Raw genomic sequence first — 19,072 nt, forward strand, 5'->3', positions numbered from 1 at the left:
TCGGGAGCTGTGGGTGTGGGCCACGCCTCACCACGTGATGCAAGGGCTATTTAAAGAGGCAGCGCGGGCTGGGAACCGTGGGTCCCGGAGTCCTTGCACGCCTCTTCTGTCCTTTTGCTTGCTCTGCCTAGCCCAGCCTCACCATGGTGGACGCCTTCGTAGGCACCTGGAAGCTAGTGGACAGCAAGAATTTCGATGACTACATGAAGTCACTCGGTGAGCGCAACTCGGGGATGTTGGGCTGGAGAGGGCCTGGCCGCGTGCGTAGCCGTGCACAGCGTTCGAGCGCTGGCTAGTGCTGGCAGGGCTGCTGCATCCCTCCTGCTCAGCGCTGGAGAGCAGGGGAACGCGGAGAAGGTGGCAGCCTGGGTTAAGGCACGCATGTTGGAAGGGGGCCTATTGGAAGGGGACTTTCTGGTCTGAACCTGGCTAGAGGAATTCCCAGATAGGGAGGTAAGATGTATCTGTCGATGGTGGGGCACCGATGCGCTTTCGAGGAAGAGGGGTATGCATAGTGTCTGGAAAGAGGTGGGTTTGTGTAAAAAGAGAGCATCCATCGCATAAGGTGGGAGGCTAGCTGGAGGAGGAAAAGCAGAAACATGGGTGGTTTAAGGACTGGAAAGTGTGAATACAGAAAGGGAACGGGGCAGATGGGGAGTGTCCTATGGCAAAGCTTAAAGAGGAGGAAACTCCTAGGAGGAGGGAGATGGGAAGAGAGGGGAACAAGGGGGTAATGGGATATGAGGAGAAGGCAAGATAGGGGCCCTGCACAGTTAGCAACAACCCCTGCCCCTCCATGTTGAACTAGAGAAACATGGTTGCTGGAGAATGTGCTCTCCCTGGTCATGGAGTCTCTGACCTTATCCTGCGGTGATGTGTTATTAGGCTTTAATCACTGTCGGTGAGCCTAGTGGTAGGCTGGGGCAAGAGGACCCATCCCCTGCTGGCTCAGCCACTTGTCGGGGGAAGGGTCTGGTGGAGAAAACCACTGGACTTCCCAGATGCGGCAGGGTCCTGGAGCAAGGCCAAGATCTGTGAGATGCAGAGAGGGTCTTCGGTCTAGGAGGGTGTGATTGTTCAGATGGGGAAGAATAAAGATTCAGAGTGCTTATAACCTGAGGTCCTTGTAGATACCCCTTGCCTTGCCTAGTCTGACAGATGGGGAGACTGAGACCCAGAAAGAGTAGAAACTGGTCAGATCAGTCCCACATCAGAGCTGATATGAAAACCTGGATTTCTGGATGTGCAACCCACAACAGTCCACTAAGGACTCTGGGGGTGGGAGTAGTAGGAACTGCTTAGCTAATGATTGACCTCAGCCCTTCTTCCCCTCCTAGTAGGGGCTTAGATGGGGAAGGTGGATACCCTTTCCCTTAAATCCCCAGCTATGAGATTATCCTAGTCTCCCGGGCTGAGACAGGGAAACCAGAATATTGTTGGTAGCTGAGCTACATTCCATGCCTTCCTACTAGGGAGGGGGGACTGATTCTGGCAGTTAGGGGGGAACCAACCTCTTTCTGTTCCTAACCCCTTCCCGAAATAGGGATCACAAGTGTTGGCTCTTGGGGCCAGAGTTCTCATGCCCCGCCATAGTATGCTGGGTACTGTGCCCACTGACTCCAGGAAAGTAGCCCCTCTTGGAGCGGTGGGCCCTGGACAGCTGTTGGTAAGTTGAGATGCCCAGAGTTAGCCCCTCCTTCCAAGCCTCCCATAGCAGACATTCCAGCTGAAGAAGACCTGTGTCCCTGAAGTGAGCTGTAACATCCTTACCACACTTGTTCCCTTATTTTGCCCCAAATAAGGGGCAAATTTGGGCTACAGGACTGAGAATCCATCCAGCCTGCTTTTCTCCATACACAGATGGAAAGGATGAGAGAGGTCCATGGGGGAGGAAAGAGCATCCTCGGCTCTCTCTGTAAATAGCGTCCACTTCCTTTCTACGTAGAACCCAGCTCTTTCTGAGCCTCCATAATCGGCCCCATTTTGGTCTCAGTTTCTCTTGGCTCAGTCCCTCACTCACCCCACAGTGGTTTCCTTTCTCAAACACACCACACCTCTGGGTAGGTCCTAAGCAAACAGAGCTTCTTGCATGGTGACAAGGCCCTGCTCTCTTCTGGGGACCGGGGTCAGCCTGCCTCACTCTGATAGCAGGGGCTAACCAGGGATTTTGGAGCCTAGATTCATCCAGATCTGTCATTCACCTCTCTGACTTTGGGCAAGTCACTTCTCTCCAAGCCTCATTTGTTAAGTGGATAATAAAACCTACTATTCAGATCTATTACTTGTTATGAGCATTAAACAAAACAACACATACAGGCAATGGGCTAAGTCCTAGCTCCCAGCAAGTGCAGTGTAGGTGGGCACACCACCTGGGGGAGGTGCCTTGTGCCTGCTGCTTGTGCCTGGCCTTTGCCCTGCAAGTCTGCTCACCACTGCTGCTGCGGGCACAAGGGCAGGCAGTCATGATGGGAGGTCGAAAGCAAAAGGCCAGCACTCAGGGAAGCTGTAACCTGAAGGGGTTAAGGCTTTGCTGGAGTTCTTTGTTTAACACTCTTGCAGGACACTCAGGGAAGCTGTGCGGTGGTCAGTGTGGGAGTCCCCATAGGGCCTAGACCAGGAGCCAGGATACCTGGATTCAAGTCCTTAACTGCACTAGCACCCGGGCCTCTCCTAAACCTGTACACTGAGACACTCTTCCCTTCTGCCAATGTCCTCCCTAGGTCATGGAGAAGAGGGCTTGAAAATCCCTTCTGCCATGTACAGGGGACAAGTGCACCGGCGTGTTTCAGGGCAAAAACTTCCAAAGGTGGGGAAGGTCTGTCCCTCAGGCTTTTGGAAGGCAAAGTCCACATTTCTCTTCTTTCCTCAGCCCGTGGCTGGAAAGCTGCTCAGGAGCCCTGTGCTCCAGCCTTGGGAGACTGTAGCTGAGCAGTTCCGTGAGCTCTTCACAACAGTTCTGTGTTCAAATTCCAGACCTGTGAGCCTGGGCTTAAACCCTCGGTCTTTGCGTCTGTGAGTGGACATAATAGCATCATGCCTTCAGGGAGAATGAGGGGTTGAATGAGATAACACACATTGCTACCACTCAGAAAGTAGCTCATTCTAATCTCAGATCTGCTATGACTTGCAGTGGCATGCCTGCGTCCCTTAGGCTTCTCATCTGCCCCATGAACAAGGGTCTCTTCGCTGCACAGAGCTAACAAGAAAACTGAATTTATAAAACAGCCAGTCTGAAAGTTCTCCTACTTCTCCTTCTGCCCCACATCCAGGCCTGAGAGTTGTTCCCTGAGGTCGTTGTACCCTGCCTTTCCCCTCCACTCATGCTCATAATCTTCCTCCTGCCCTCAGGTGTGGGTTTTGCTACCAGGCAGGTGGCCAACATGACCAAGCCTACCACAGTCATCGAAATGAATGGGGACACTATCATCCTAAAAACACACAGCACCTTCAAGAACACAGAGATCAGCTTCAAGCTAGGGGTGGAGTTTGATGAGACAACAGCAGATGACAGGAAGGTCAAGGTGAGTCATAAGAGTCTGGGGATTAAGAGACCTTGAACCTGGTACCCTGTTACTGTATCTTGAGGGGCAGGTGATTTGGGGGGATTGAAATGAAAAAGGGGCATAAAGCCTGTGCAGTGCGGGGATGTCCCAGGTGCTAGGAGCATGCTAGCCCCGTCCTCGTGCTTCCTCCCTCCTTGGGGAGTATCTGGTGCCTCTGGGAGTGGGCAGCACAGAGCCTGGATGTTCTTCTGACCTCAGTGTCGACTCCAGCTCCAGCTGGATGACGTTGTGCATGGCATCCAAGAGCTCTGGGTTTCTTTCTCTCAGACAGGAGAGTTATGTGGCCATGGCTATGATTTCAAGTACTTTAGGAAAAATGCCCAGGAGAATTCAGAGCTCTTCTCTGAGTGAACAGGTCATTCTGGCCTCCAGCAGCAAAGGAGACAGCTAGGGACAAGAGGTGGAGACCTACTCAAGGTGCTTCCTTTTCTCCAGCCTCCACCTCCCAGGCTTGGCCAGTGAGCCTGAGGAACTATTTCCAGTTCTGCCAGCCCACAGTCAGGAAAAGCTGTGTTCTGGATAGGGCATCCTCTAAGGTGTAAAGTTTGTACGTCTTCCCACCAAGCTGTAGCCCCTCTCCTCCCAAGTAGGGAGGGGACATGTACCAGCAGTCTCTGGGCTTGTCACCCTGTGATGGCTGTCTTTGCTGCTTGCCTCAGGCCTCCCAGCCCCTGGGCCAGGCGTGGCAGAGACAGAACTAAGGGATTTTGACCTCTAAAGAGGGTCCCTATAGCAGTATCCTCCAGCAGACCCTATCACTTTGCCCCTTAGCTGTTTCTGCTTCCTGACAACTGCCCCAGAAAAGACAGGATAGGGTCTGGTCTCCTTGTGGAGAAGCTGGCAGCAGAGCTAAGGTGGTGCCCAAAGATGTCATTCTACTTTGGAGACAGGTAACTGCCATTATCACCTGTGTTTGCTTCCTCGACTAGCCCACCTTTTTGAGGGACAAGAACCCTAATAAACCATAATGCTCTGGGATGCCTAAGCTAAACATAATCTAAGTAGGCAAAAAGCTTGGGGGATGGGCATGAGAAGTGAAGTGGGAGCAAGGATGCACACCCACTCCTCATGCTGCCCCAGACGTAAACACAGCCTTCTCAGACTCTTGTACTCAACCCTGCTCAGCCAGGGTCCCCTGGCCTGACCTAGAGCCCCCAAATTCCTAAAGAAAAGAGATCTGGGAGAGCTGCCAAATGAGAACCAGCTGATCCAGGCTGGCAGAGCCCAGAAGACTAAGTGGGCATCTGACCAGGGCTTTGGAACACTCCAAGGGCACCCCGTCCCTGGACTTGGCAGTTGCTGTCTACTTGTCAGCTGACAGGCGCCACGTGATGTAGAGCAAGAAGAGGTAGGAATACAAAGTGGGAAGCTCATTTTCCAATACCTTCCACCCCAAGGTCTGTTAGACATGGTACGTGATCACCACTAGGCTGGAGAGTCTCAGGACTCCTCACCAGTCTTCCCTAGGGATGTAGGATGGTACACGCCCCTTTCTCCTAGTGGCTCTGGGGCTGTGGGTGTCACGTGAGGATGGGATAAGTGCCTATTCTGAAGGATAGCAGCACTTCTCAGAGCCAGGCTGTCTGGCTCACCATATTGCCTGCCTCTGCCTACTTGCCCAACACCTGAAGGGCCCAGCCAGGTAATCGTGGAGCAGAGGCTGGAGGTGAACAAGACAGCCTTCAGGGCCAGGCCGGAAGCAGGCCACCTGAGCTCTGGTCCTGGCACCATCCTCATTTTGGGGCAGAGGCGGAGTCCTCTGTGGCTCCAGTGACCAGACACCATCTTGTCCATCACTCCTGGCTCAGATCACAGCTCAGGCCTCTACCTCTCTCCACAGTCCACCGTGACGCTGGATGGAGGCAAACTTGTCCACGTGCAGAAGTGGGACGGGCAAGAGACAACACTTGTGCGGGAGCTAGTTGATGGGAAACTTATCTTGGTAAGATGGGTAACTTTGGAGCCTCCCCCAGTTGGTTAACATTACTGCCCCTTTAGTCAAGCCTGTTGGGAAGGCCAGGGTCTCCCCCATGGGATAACTGTGGGTAGAGGCAGGGCTGGGTGGGATTAGGTGGGAATATTCTGTGTGGTAGCTTTGGCCTCACACAGGCCTGGTTTCACATCTCAGCTTATGGGCTACATGACTTCAGACAGGTCACCTCCTCCAGCTCCCACGGGAAAACAGGCATTAACACCACCAACCTTGTGGGCTGCTGGGATGCCAGGAGACCCTGACCCTGATGTAGAACGTAGAGCTTCCTAGAGGCAGGCAGAGGGCTCAGGTGCTTCGGAGCCTTAGTCTTCCCCTGTGTTGCCACCTTGCCCCACACCGGGAGAGGTAGAAAGAAGAGCCAAATTAGATCCTAGGCTCCTAATACCCTCTTCTTCTGGGACTGTGCTGCCACATAGAAAGCCTCTGGGCAGGGACAGGCTGGTGATGGCGGGGCAATGGCAGTGCAGTCCCTTCTGCCTCATTCCAGCCCCACTGCCTCCCAGTGTCTTGCATGCCTGGCCTGCAAGTACCTGACAGCCTGGGAAGGGACAACCAGGCTGGCCCATCAGTCTGTTTAAGGACAAATTTGGGGACTTCATTAGAAGAATGTTGCCATAACTGAACACCCCCAGATCCAGGGCAGAGGCAGCAGCCCCTGTGGTCTCTGCTTCCTAACTATAGGACCTCAGGTTTTCACCCCAGCAGCGTCTTCACTGCAGACCTTGGGTCAGCTGTAACCTGCTCCCTGCATTCTTGCATCACGGCGAGCAGGGGTCCCTGCAGAGTTAAGAAGTAGTGCCTGCCTTTGGTGGGCATGTGCTGTGCAGGGCCAAACACTCACTGGGTAACCGGACTATGGTGAGGCCACAGCCTGGCTCCACGATGCAAGGCTGGATGGACATTGGTGGCTCAAGCCTATGGCACCACTGTAAGCCAGGGAAGGAATGGAGAACTGGTAGCCTAGGACAGTCCTTCTCCAAGAGTGTCTGGACATTCTTACTCACCTGTTTGTCTACGATGTGCTAGGCACCATCTGAGGCACTAGAGGAATGGTGCAAGGGAGAGAGAGACGGCCTGGGACAGTGACCAGTCACTTCCCCTCTCACAGGTCATTTCCCCAAAACTCTAGCAGAGGAATTAAGTGCCTGACTAAATGAAAAGCTTAGTGTATTAGGAAAAAATACAAAAAAGAACCCGGCACATAGTAGGTGGTGAATCCCAGGGAGACTCCTGGGATGAAGGCAGAGGCTCTCCCCATCAGAATGGAGACTGCCCCGGTACCTTCGGTGCCCTCACCCCTGCCCTAATCTGGCTCTGTCTTTCCTTCCAGACACTCACCCACGGAAATGCAGTTTGCACTCGTACTTACGAGAAAGAGGCATGACCTGCCCACTCCTTCACTGTCTGCTCGTCTGCCAGTTGGCTAGCCCTGGATTCAGCACCAGATTGCCTCATTTTTTTCTCCGGCATTTTGTATAAATCCACCTTGGTTGGGTTGGGGAAATACGTCTGGGGTCAGGTGGCACCAGCCTGTGTCCACTTCTGGCTCCCATTGTGTATGTTTGTTTTTTTAACTGCATCCAGAGGGTGCTCTAAGGTCAATAAAGCAGAGCCAAGGTCACCAGACTGCCTTTTTGCCTTTGGTGACATGATTCTGGGAGTCTTCAGTTTCCCTGTGTGTTGGAGAACAGGCAGGAATGACTGCCTGAAGGTCACTCAGAAACAGCACTGGATGAGAGACTGAAATGGACCGTCTCAGGGGCAGTGGTAGCTGGTCACCTGACCCACTTGGTCATAAAACAGCTGTTCCCACACTTGGGCTCTACACTACCCCTCCTCAAGGCCACATGAGTGAGTCCAGTCTGGAATAATGCATCAGTGGCAGGGCTTCCCGAGGCTTGGCTACTAAACTGTCATATCAGGCGCATTCTGCACTGCAGGCCCCTGGGTTTGGAAAGTTACTCTTTGTGGGATGGTGTGGTCTCTTTTTCCAGAACGCAGGCTCAGGACACAAGAGGCATACAGGCTTGTGCCTGGTGGTGGGAGCCAATGCCCACTGGCCAAGATGACAGCTAAGCTGCCGCCTGCACCCTGGGCCATTCATGGTTACAAATCTTACCAGTTCTCTAATCAGCTCTGGGGGAAGAGGTCATCTAATCATTACAGAAGAGAGGGCTTGTAAGTGATCTCCTAAGAAGGCTGTGACCTGTTGGTGCCTCTGGCTCTATCTCTCAGCTGGGCCTCTCTCCAAGGTCTGAAGTAACATATTAAATGTTTTTCTGTCAACTAATGCAGACTTGATGACTTGTAAGTCTAAATTACCCAGGAAGAGGGATTATAGTAATAAGAACATTCAGCAAGTTTAAAACCAAACACACATCCATTTAGTGCCAGGAATTTAAGCAGAGACCTGAAGTGGAACCAAGTGACTCACACAGTAGTAAATACAAAGTAAAGCAATGAACTTGGCTTTAGCTGTTTGGTTCAGTGGTCTGGGAGAATGTCTCACACACAAGCTCAGTCACTGCAAATAACGGTTTTCTGGCTGTCACTTGTAGCATGGGAGAATCACGTTAGGGGGAATGGAAAAAGTGAGCACCACTTCTTACCATGTTCTCCCTCAACCTGCTGGTCTCCCTTGGCCCGTGTTAGACACCACAGGGATCACTCACCAGTCAGCCCAGGGCAGACCCAACAGGGAGGGGCCCATCCCTGTTCCAACTACAGCCAGACTTGCCTCCACAGCAGTACCCGTGGCTGCAGCCTGGACTCCTGTGCAGGAATCTGGCTCTGGCAGTGGCAGCTGGAGAGGGTAATAGGACCTCCTGCCGAATGAAGGAAGTTGAAGTGAATGAATGGGTGAGCTGCAGGGGTCACTTGCAAAGGGACCAGGAATGATAAGTTAACAAGTCATCCAGGCAGATGCTCTGACATCTAATTCCCAAACCTGCCTGCTGCATGAGGGGAAGCCTTCTCCCATAGGCGAGGAGTCAGTGGGTGGGAGGTCATACTCGCACTACTGAGTCTTTCTGGGAGCCAGGGCTTTAGATACGAGGCTCCTGGTACCTCCTCCTCCTCAGCCACCCCCTCTACTCCTTCTACTCTCACTCCTTGTGCTTTTTCTTGTGCTTCTTCTTCTTCTTCTTCTTCTTTGCTGCCTTGCTGTCTTTTGATGTGTGCCTTGCCCTCTTGCCTGTGTCACTCTCAGAATCTGAGCTGTCCGAGTCAGATGACTTCCTGTCTCTATGTTTTTTCTTCTTCTTTTCCTGAAAAGAAAATTTAAAAGCAATGTTGCATGTGTACATTTGCTTTAGAGTATCATGGCATATAATCAATAGGGAATCATTTAATAAATTATAAAGGAGGAACACCTAAGTGGCTCAGTCAGTTAAGTGACTGCCTTCAGCTCAGGTCATGATCCCAAGGTCCTCAGTTTGAGTCCTGCATCAGGCTCCTTGTTTAACACAGAGCCTGCTTCTCCCTCTGCCTGCTCTGCCTGCCATTTCCCCTGCTTGTGTTCACTCTCTCTGACAAATAAATAAAATAGAAAAAAATAAAAAATAAAAAAATTACAAAGCACTAATTAAAAAGAATAAGTAAAGTCTTCAAGTTTTAATAAGACAAAATGCCCCAAATGGGTGAAAGGACCAAGTCATAATATAGTATGTATTCTAGATTCTGGGGGGCTTACCATACTGTATAATGTGTGCATATAATAAATATACACACACATTTACATGTACCTGTATATATTTAAAATACACATAGAGAACAATGGAAAAGACACTGGCAACAAGTTACCTCAGGAATGAATGAATGGGGGAAAGAGCATAGTCTTTTACTTTTTATTTCATGTAATTCTGTCCAGTTAGGTTAAAAAAAGAAAAAGCATCCTTACTTTTATTTTAAAAAAGCACAGGATACTGAGGAGGAAAGGAGTCCTTAGAGGTCACCCAGTCTTCCTGGAGACAGTGCCTCACATGCCCAGGGGCCCGTACTGGGTGGGAGCTCCAGGGCCCTGGACTCCTGCTCTGGTTTCCAGCAGAGGCCACTGCCAGCAAGAACAGCTGCCATGAATGAGTACGGCTCCAGCTGCTGCCCTTGGTGTGCATCATCTCCAGCACAACAACCTTGTAAGATTATAAGGATAAAGAGAAAAGCCCAGAAAGAACTTTCTCTGAACTACAACCACCACAGGGTGCTGTCGAAGTAGCAACACCAACTCACACAAAAGATGGGCAGCAGATTCCCAGGCTTCTGTGTGCGGGGCTTCAAGCAGTTTTTAAGCAACATGTAACCTTTTCCTTGAATTTCAAATGTTCCTACTGCCTCGGAAAGGTTTCTAAGAAGCAGAGACTGAGGGAGAACGAAGAGAGTGTGCCGAAGAGGCGCAGCTCCTGCTCCCCCTACAGGCTCCCAACCTGGCAGATGGCCCTGTGCCTCAGGAGCGGGCCATGAGAAAGGAGAAAGGAGGGATGGAACACCAAAGCAAGTGTTAGACTGCGTTAGGCGCGTTAGACCCAGACCGAGCCCTCCTCTGTAACTCAGGACGAGTCACTTTATCTCCCGAGGCGTACTTTCCTCAAGTGTGAAATGGAGAGGAGAACAGCACCCAGGCTGCATGTCTGTGGTGAAGGGGTAATGAGGGAGTATCTGCCCCTCAAGCTGAGAGCCGCCTGCTCCAGATCACACAGGGAGGGGTTTGCACACAGACTGGATGACTGGAAATCTCCTGAGCTTCCCTCGGAAGCACATGACTGGCCCCTCCCTCTACAGAGCAGTGGCGGGCCTCACGGTACAGTGGTCAGCGCCAATGATTTTGGAGTAAGAAAGAATAAAGTTCAAATTCCCAGCTGCCACTTAATGGCTGTGTAACTTGGAACAGAGACTTAACTTTTTTGAACCTCAGTTTTCCTTTCAGTAAACTGCAAATAATAAATACTTGGTTCAAAGGATGCTATGAGGATTAAACAAGATAAATACCAATTACCAGGCACTAAGTGCCTGATACACAGCAGGCACTCTGCGGCAGCTACAAGTATTATTCTGTCATTTCAGAGAACTCCCAGAATGTTCTGACAGTCTAGTCACGTATCCACAGCAAATGAGTCAGTGTTGAGAGATTACCCTAACCAGAATTCTTTCCTGAAGTCTCCAGTGGAGTAGAGAGAGGGGACCAAAGTTTCCCAGGCCCCCATTACCAAGCAGTAGGAACCACAGCTAGGGGCAGTTGAGAACTGGCAAATCACTCGTTTGGCTTATGGTGTTGCACCTTCGGATGACAAGATCATGGAAGCCCATCACAGGATACAAGGGCTGGGGAGCCTCACCAGATCCTTCCCCTGAGGTAGGACGGGGTCCTGGGAAAGTGAAGCACACGTGGAGTGTGGCACCCCTCCCCTCCAAGCCTGGCCTGCCCTGGATAAATAAATGAGGAAGGACAGTAGGAATACTTTTTTACGTCCAAAGAGCACGTTTCAAGCTTTCTGCATCCTTTATCTTATAATAAGAATCTGGTAAGGCCAAAAATCAGGAATTATTATTCCCATTCTACAGATAAGAAAACTATAACTCAGAGAAGTAAAGTGAAGTGACCACTCAGGTGATAAGGACATTGTGCTTTCTAACTCAGAGTCTGGCATTATTTCACTTTCCTCGCTCTCAAAAATGCAGGCTGTAAGGAGTCACAGGCTGGGGCGCCTGGGTGGCTCAGTGGGTTAAAGCCTCTGCCTTCGGCTCAGGTCATGATCCCAGGGTCCTGGGATCGAGCCCTGCATGGGGCTCTCTGCTCAGCAGGGAGCCTGCTTCCTCCCCTCTCTCTGCCTGCCTCTCTGCCTACTTGTGATCTCTGTCTGTCAAATAAAAAAAATATATATATCTTAAAAAAAGAAGAAGAAGAAGAAGAATTCACAGGCTGTAAGGTGGACTCCCGCTAGAATACGGAGACAGCTGAGGGGTAGTCTTGACGGCTTCTAGACCTCAATCTCTGAACAAAGAAAATCTAGTCGTCCTCCAGCAGGTGGCGTCGATCACTTCAGCGGTTGGACGGGAAAAGATGGAGGACCAGAAGTGACACTGGCTTCTGGTCCCTTGACTTCATTCAAGGGGGAAGTGGAACAGAAGATAAAGGGTAAAAAAATGACCCTGGGCATAAGCCACTGGCAGACAGGCCAGGAGGGGACATGGGAAAGAAGCCACTGCTCAGAACTGTTCTCCAGGAAAAGCCAATGTCTGCTGACAGCAGCTGGCCCATCCATTTTCTCTCATTCTGCAACAGGTCAGCAGCAGCCCAACACAAGAAAAACAAACAAAAACTGAGAAAGGGGAATAACAGCAAACATTTATAAAGTACCTAATTTTCCAGATGCTAAACTGGGCACTTTGCACATACCTCTCTAACTTTCACAACAAATCCATTCAGTGGACATAATTATCCCTGTATTTTCAGGAAAGAAAATGGTAAGTTCAGAGAGGCTGACAGACAAGGTGACTTGCCCACGTGGTAGAACCAGGATCTGACTCAGGTTGGGTCCTAAAGTGGATGTTCTTTTCACCCTGTCTGCATTATGGGCAGCACTAACTTAGCGCCTCCCAACCAAAAGGCTCTGATTTTGGCCCAAAATCAACCAAGCAAGCATTTATCCTTTATCTGTTCTTAAGAATTACTCCTGATACGTACATTGGGGAGGGTATGTGCTATGGTGAGTGCTGTGAAGTGTGTAAACCTGACGATTCACAGACCTGTACCCATGGGGCAAATAATATATGTTAATAAAAATAATTAAAAAAAAAAGAATTACTCTTGAGAAATGACTGATTCTCAAACTGAGAAGTTCACTGGGGTAAACTTTTGGGAAGTAAGATAGAGTGCAATTCCTGGATAGAATTTACCTGTAATTCAGCAGTTAGTTTACCATAGCTTGGAAAAGATAAGACCAGAAGAAAAAGGCTTATCAATCAACTCACAAATATGTATTTAATTTTACTACCTACAAAGCACTTTGGAGAGCACGAGTTGCATACAGTGTTGATTAGGAGATAAGGAGAACAGGGCAATTTTTAATAGAATTCAGAGTACCTACTAACCCAATGAGTAGTGGGGCCTGGCCCCTTTCCTCCAAACCTGAGCCAACCTCATGAAACCAGGGAAAGAATAACTCCTTGTAACTATATAGTACATTCATTCAACAAATACTTACTGAGTACCTTTTAAGAGCCAGGAATATCTGTTAATTAATCTCTCTTAAAATAGTTGAGTGAGGTCAGAAATCAGGGATAATGAGCCTTCAAGAAACAAATTATCTAATCAAAGATAAAAACTAATTAAGATACTAGGGAGTTCATGGCAGTAACGTAAGAAAAGTATAAAAACCACACCACTGAAACACAAGGGAAAAGGCCAGCATGTCTGAGGAATCTGATGTTGGTTTCATGGAAGATACGCAGGTGTCACGCTTCTGAAGCACGAGTGCGGTCTTGGCTGGTGGAATGGTGGCGGCAGTGCCGATGGAAGAAGGAAGTGGGGGCCTTCCAGCTAGGTGGAAGACACAAAGAGGCAAACAGCTTGAAATATCTTTCAAAGAGCGACAAGCCACCACAAGCGACAAACCACATCCTGTGTAGCTCTTTACTATGCACCAGATCCATCCCTTCTCTTGTCTTCAAAGCCCTGGATCTGAGGATCGTCCCCTCTCTCCTGCATCATCTCCCCCTCCTTCACCGACTCATTCCCCCCAATAAATATGCGGTAATAGTTCCCATTGAAAAAAACCTCCTGAATAATCTTAACCACACTGTCACCCCATCACTACTGAAACGGTTCTTGTCCAAGTTACCAATGACCTCTACAGGGCCAAATCTGTGGTTCTCATTTACTTGATTAATCAATCGTACCTTGACAGTCCATCTGCCTAAGAACACATTCCTCCCTAACTTCCACCACATTTTCTTACTTCTCTGCTAACATCCCGGGCGGTTCCGTTTCAGTCTCCTTTGCTAGTCTGTCCCCACCTCCAGTTGGAGTCCTAACTCTAAAAGTTGGGACATGCTGGGGCTCAAGTCCTCAAAGCCCTGCCCTCTCCCTGTATTTACTCTCCAGGTGACCTCTTATATTTACTTAAATACCACCTGTATGTACTGACTCCTTTGTATCTCTGGATATTTGTATCTCTTACATGGGCCTCTCCTCTGAACTCCAAACTACACATCCAGCTGCCTCCCCTGGGTAGGTGCATGTGGACAGGCCCCCTACTCCCTCCCACCTCCGCTCACCTCCGGTCTTCATAGGTAGCACCTCAAACTAAAGCCCAAGCGCTCCCCACGCCCCTACTTACTTCTGCATCCCTTCTCCTCTCAACGCAAATCTTCCAGTTACTCCATCCAAAAACTTTGTGGAGTTATCCTCAGCTGTTCTCTTTCCTTCCTTACATCCAATCCCTCAACAAATTCTGTCAGCTTTGCCTTGAAAACGATCCCCACTTCAACGCCCTCCCCACTACCTCCAGCACCACCATCTCTTACCGGAATTATTAATATTGTCTACCAACTAGCCTGCTGCTTCCACCTTGCCTTCTGACTGCCCAGTTTCCACACAGAAGCCAGACTAACCCTCCTAAAAGGGAAGCCAGATCACATCGTCCCCCTGGTCAGACTTCTAACGACGTCCATTTCCCTCTAATAGGACAGCTGCAATCCTCGTAACTCCTAGAAGAGGCCTCCATGATCCAGTTTCCCCTAACTTCCTCTCCTCTCCGTCGCTTCACTCCACCTACTCCGACCTCCTTACTGTTACTGAAAGATACCAAGCTCATTCCCAACATCCGGCTGTTACCCTTGGTGAAATACTCTTCCCACTTATCAGAGGAGCTTGCTTCCTCTCTTTCTCCAAACATCCACCCAATGACACTCTGAGAAAGGACTGCCCTCACCACTCTATCTACGATGGTGAGCAGCCTCTCCCTACTACCCCCATTCCAGCACTCCCAATCTTTCATCATCAAATTAATTTTTCTCCATAGCACTTATCACTACTTGACATATTAGTCTTATTTTATATTTGTTTACCATTTCATTGTGACCCCTGTTAGAGTGTAAGTGCCATGAAGGTGGGGACTCTACCTGTTTTGTTCACTACTGTACCTGTGGTGACTAGAACAGAGCTTGGCACAGAGACGCTTTTAACTAAGGAGGTTAAAGAACAGTTGTGTGTGGGAAGGAACTGGTCAGAGATGGTGCTGGGATTGTGAAGAATCTTCCAGGAATTCAGACTTTATTCCATAGAATGGTAATCATGCAAGGCTTTTGAACAGACCACCCTGTACAACCCGGTGTTCTATCAGACTGGCAAACTCTCTATCTCAAATAGGCCTGAAGAAGTTCTCTGGACAAGAGGAAAAAGCCAGTACTGCAGCCAAGGGATGACATTCCTTGATCTGTTCTTTTATATACAGTAGAGCAGAGAGTAAATACAGTAGCCACATCAGAAGAAGAAAATTATATTCTGGATCAAGTACAGCTAAATTTCACTATAATTGTAGACAGCCTGATCCTCAGTGCACATGCTTTCTTATAGCACTGATTCAGAAAAATCCATGATGGCATATGATAAGTGAAGAAAGAAGCCAGCAAAGTATAGGCCATAGATTCATGGAAAGATCATCCAGGGCTTCACTATAAAAATCTCTATTTCTGTTTTGCCAATCACTTCATAGCCCATTTCCATTTTCAACACATAGTTTCCTCTTGTTCTAATTATGCCCAAAAAAATGACTTACAATTTTCAGACACTTGGACAAAAATTGTCATGGTACTGAATGGGTATATAGGACCAAACCAATGCATACTCGGTATGTGGACAACATGTGCATTCACTACGTGTATGTTTGACTAAAAAAGGTGGGGGCCTCAGGGCTACAAGGATCCCATGCTCCTACCCCTGTTCCCTTCATTATTACCTTCCAGCAGCAACAGGACTCAGTCTCTGTTACTCTCCCAACTGAGGGCAGGTCTCATTGAGTGAAGGAACTAAGGAGCTACAGATGGCAGAGCTTATGGACGCTGCCTATTCAAAGGTAGCTGGCAAGGCAGTGCTAGGCATTATGTGGAACAGGCATTATCTGGGTCTGTTTCCTGGTTTCCCAACATGCCTAGTACCTTCTCCTTTACCTTAGATATTCTCTTCACCAGACTGCAAAAAAAAAAGTGGGACAATGAAGCAGTCTAGTAAAGAAGCAGAGGTGAGAACTCAATAGCCCATTTCTGACTTTCTGGTTCCAGTTCTGAGTGGCCCAACCACACCTGATTTCCTGTTGCTGGATTTCTATGTGGTCTAATAAAACCCTTGGAGTGGGTGTCTGTCCTCTGCCCCCAGAAACGCCCTGGGTGCTCATCTTTCTCCTTATGCTTTTAGTTGTTTGAGTGTAGATGTTGTATACAACCTTTAATTCATGGGACTTGCCCATCACATAGGCTTCCACACACTGGGCACGCTTGCCACCCACTAATTTATTCAGCAACATGGACTGCTAAAGGCGTTTCCCTTCAGATGAACCTACTCAGTTCCACATGTGGTTCCCTGAGCCAACCAGTGCTGGAACGGGTGTCTGAATCTGCCACTCTCACAAACCCAAAACATCCATTTCCAGTAAGAGTTTCCTCTGGTAAGGAAAGTCAATCTCCTATTGGAATCAAAGATTTAAAGGGTAGGGGTCCCTGTCTGGCTCAGTCAGAGGAGCATGCACCTCTTGATCTCAGAGTCATGAGTTTGAGCCCAACACTGGTCTTAGAGATTACTTAAGAAAATTTTTAAAATTATTAAAAAAAAAAAAAAGAGGGTAAAAGGAAACAGATAGGAGGCCTAGAATCTTGATTTATGGTTGTGAACAGAAACAGATCCATAGGGGAAAAAAAGAAATAGATCAACAGATAATATCAAACAGTCGCTAAGGGTAGCTGGCGACAGAGTAAAACTGAACCTTGTGAGTCCTAATAAGTCAAGCACCTCCCAGTGCACAACAGACATGCTGAAGTACTCCATACACATCTGTTGAGTAAATAACTGGGGCACTGTGAGCTAATGGCTGATGCGTAGTAGAGAAAAAAGAACACAGGGTAGCAATCTGAAGGCCTAGGTTCTTATTTTGACTCTATCTCTGGTAGTTGTGTAGCTTCGGGTGAGACATTCCTCTCCATTTTCCTAATATGTAAAATGGAACAGTAACACCTAGTCTGGCTACTTCGCAGGGATGTATAAGGATAAAACAAAATAAAAAGCAAGAAGATATTTTACAAACCATCAGCACTAAACAAATACAAGGCATCAAAGATCATGAAGGATTAACAATGATGCTAGATGAGACCCTGGTAGAAATGGAGGGGCAGAGGGGATCAAGGGGGAACTTTTAAACATTTCAACTCCCTAGACCACTTTTTAATCAAAGACAACTCATGAGTTAGAAGTTCAAATACACAAAGGCACTTTATATAATAATAATAATTAATAAATAATAAGGTATAACGATTATTACTGTCATGGTTCATCAGACCATTCCTCTACTAAGTGAAGAGTGATGGGGGGTAAGATAACAGGTTGACTAAGCAGCTCACATAAGAGCCTCATACCTAGCAGATCCTTAATAATTGTTTTGGTGAAATGAAATACATATTTCAAAGCAGCTCTAGAAACAAAGCAATAACTCATTGTACCATATGTATTAAGTACTGCAAACCAACTTAACCAAAGACCCACAGAAGTGAAATATCCACAGAACCACTTTAGGAATCTGACATATATTGTTTACTCACTAAAAGGCTGAAAGAGAAAGAACAATCCTTGGAACATATAAACAGAATAGCTGTTAAATACCCAGCTCTATTAAAAAGTCAAATCACCTGTTTGCAGACATGATCTTAAATGCAGAAAATCCTAATGATTCCATAAAACAACTGTTAGAACTGCTAAGTGAATTCAGCAAAGTTGCAGGATACAAAATCAACACCCCAAAATCAGTTGCATTTCTATACATTAACTATATATATATACATTTGCATATATACATGTATTTGTGTATATGTGTATATACATATACATTTACATTTGTATATATACATATATTTGTGTGTATGTGTATATATTTCTTTCTATACATTAACAATGTGCAATCCAAATAGGAAATAAAGAGAACAATTCAGTGACAAGAGCATTAAAAAAGAATAAACTTAACCAAGGAGGCAAAAAGACTTGTACACTGAATACTGCAAAACGCTGCTGAAACTAATTAAGAATAACGCAAATAAATAGAAAAATATCCATGTTCGTGGACTGGGAGACTTAATATAGTTAATATACCAATACCACACAAAGCAATCTACAGATCTGATGCAACCCTATCAAAATCCCAATAATATTTCTTGTAAAAATCAAAAAATCCATCCTAAACCTCATCTGGAATCTCAAGGGGCCACAAACAGTCAAAATAATCTTGAAAAAGAACAAAGTTAGGGGTCTGACCTTTCCCAATTCCAAAACTTCCTACAAAGTTAGAGTAATCAAAAGAGTGTGGCAGAGCATACAGAGAGATGTACAGACCAATGGAATAGAGTAGTCAGCCAGAACTAAAACCTTACATATATGGTTAAATGATTTTTAACAATGATGCTAAAACCAGTCAGTATATGGAAAGGACAGTTCTTTTGAAAAACAGGTGCTGAGAAAACTGGAAAAACCTACATGTTGCCCCGCAAAAAAAAAAAAAAGAAGTTGGAGTCACACCATATATGAAAAAAACCCTTAAAATGGGTCAAAGACCTAAATACAGAAGTTAAAACTATAAAACTGTTAGAAGAAAACAGAGGGGGGAAGCTTCATGACAGGATTTAACAATGGTTTCTTGAGTGTGACACCAAAATTATGGGAAACAAAAGGAAAAAGTTGGTAAGTTGGACTTCAACAAGATTAAAATTTTTGTGCATCAAAACACATGATTACAGGGATGCCTGGTGGCTCAGTGGGTTAAAGCCTCTGCCTTTGGCTCAGGTCATGATCCCGAGTGCTGGGATCGAGCCTCACACTGGGCTCTCTGCTCTGCAGGGAGTCCACTTCCCTTCCTCTCTCTCTCTGCCTGCCTCTCTGCCTACCTGTGATCTCTGTCTGTCAAATAAATAAAATCTTTAAAAAACAAAACAAAACAAAAACACATGATTACAAGAACGTACTTCACACCACCGTGAAAAGCCATACACTTAAAAGTGGCTAACATGGTAAGTTTTAGCTGTGTTTTTTAAAAATGTAAATCTGGGGGCGCCTGGGTGGTTCAGTGGGTTAAAGCCTCTGCTTTCAGCTCAGATCACAATCTCAGAGTCCTGGGATCGAGCCCCGCATGGGGCTCTCTGCTCAGCAGGAAGCCTGCTTCCCCCTCTCTCTCTGCCTGCCTCTCTGTCTACTTGTGATCTCTGTCTGTCAAATAAATAAAATCTTAAAAAAATAAAATAAAATAAAAATGTAAATCTGGGGGCACCT

At 47.4% G+C, this 19,072-nt stretch overlaps 2 protein-coding genes across 4 annotated transcripts in view; one reads left to right on the forward strand and one right to left on the reverse strand.

Moving 5' to 3' along the window:
• The first annotated feature begins 51 nt into the window (after positions 1–51).
• On the forward strand, positions 52–7,182 carry FABP3 (fatty acid binding protein 3). The gene is made up of 4 exons (XM_046006955.1): positions 52–216; positions 3,349–3,521; positions 5,404–5,505; positions 6,887–7,182. The coding sequence occupies exons 1-4, from the start codon at positions 144–146 to the stop codon at positions 6,938–6,940; spliced, it is 402 nt and encodes a 133-aa protein (XP_045862911.1). The 5' UTR covers positions 52–143; the 3' UTR covers positions 6,941–7,182.
• Positions 7,183–7,917: 735 nt separating this feature from the next.
• ZCCHC17 (zinc finger CCHC-type containing 17) overlaps positions 7,918–19,072 on the reverse strand; it is a 53,904-nt gene continuing 42,749 nt past the window's right edge. Inside the window, exons 8-9 of one of the 3 annotated variants that reach the window (XM_046006954.1) lie at positions 8,665–8,822; positions 7,918–8,381 (exon numbers count right to left, since the gene is read on the reverse strand). In XM_046006954.1, coding sequence (XP_045862910.1) covers positions 8,225–8,381; positions 8,665–8,822 — 315 coding nt within the window. In that variant the 3' untranslated portion in view covers positions 7,918–8,224. Of the gene's footprint in view, positions 8,823–12,760; positions 13,091–19,072 lie in introns of those variants that run through there. The other 2 variants (XM_046006951.1, XM_046006953.1) reach the window with 2 other exon arrangements.

Source organism: Meles meles, chromosome 1 (genome assembly GCF_922984935.1).
Source record: "Meles meles chromosome 1, mMelMel3.1 paternal haplotype, whole genome shotgun sequence".
Classification (NCBI taxonomy): Eukaryota; Metazoa; Chordata; class Mammalia; order Carnivora; family Mustelidae; genus Meles; species Meles meles.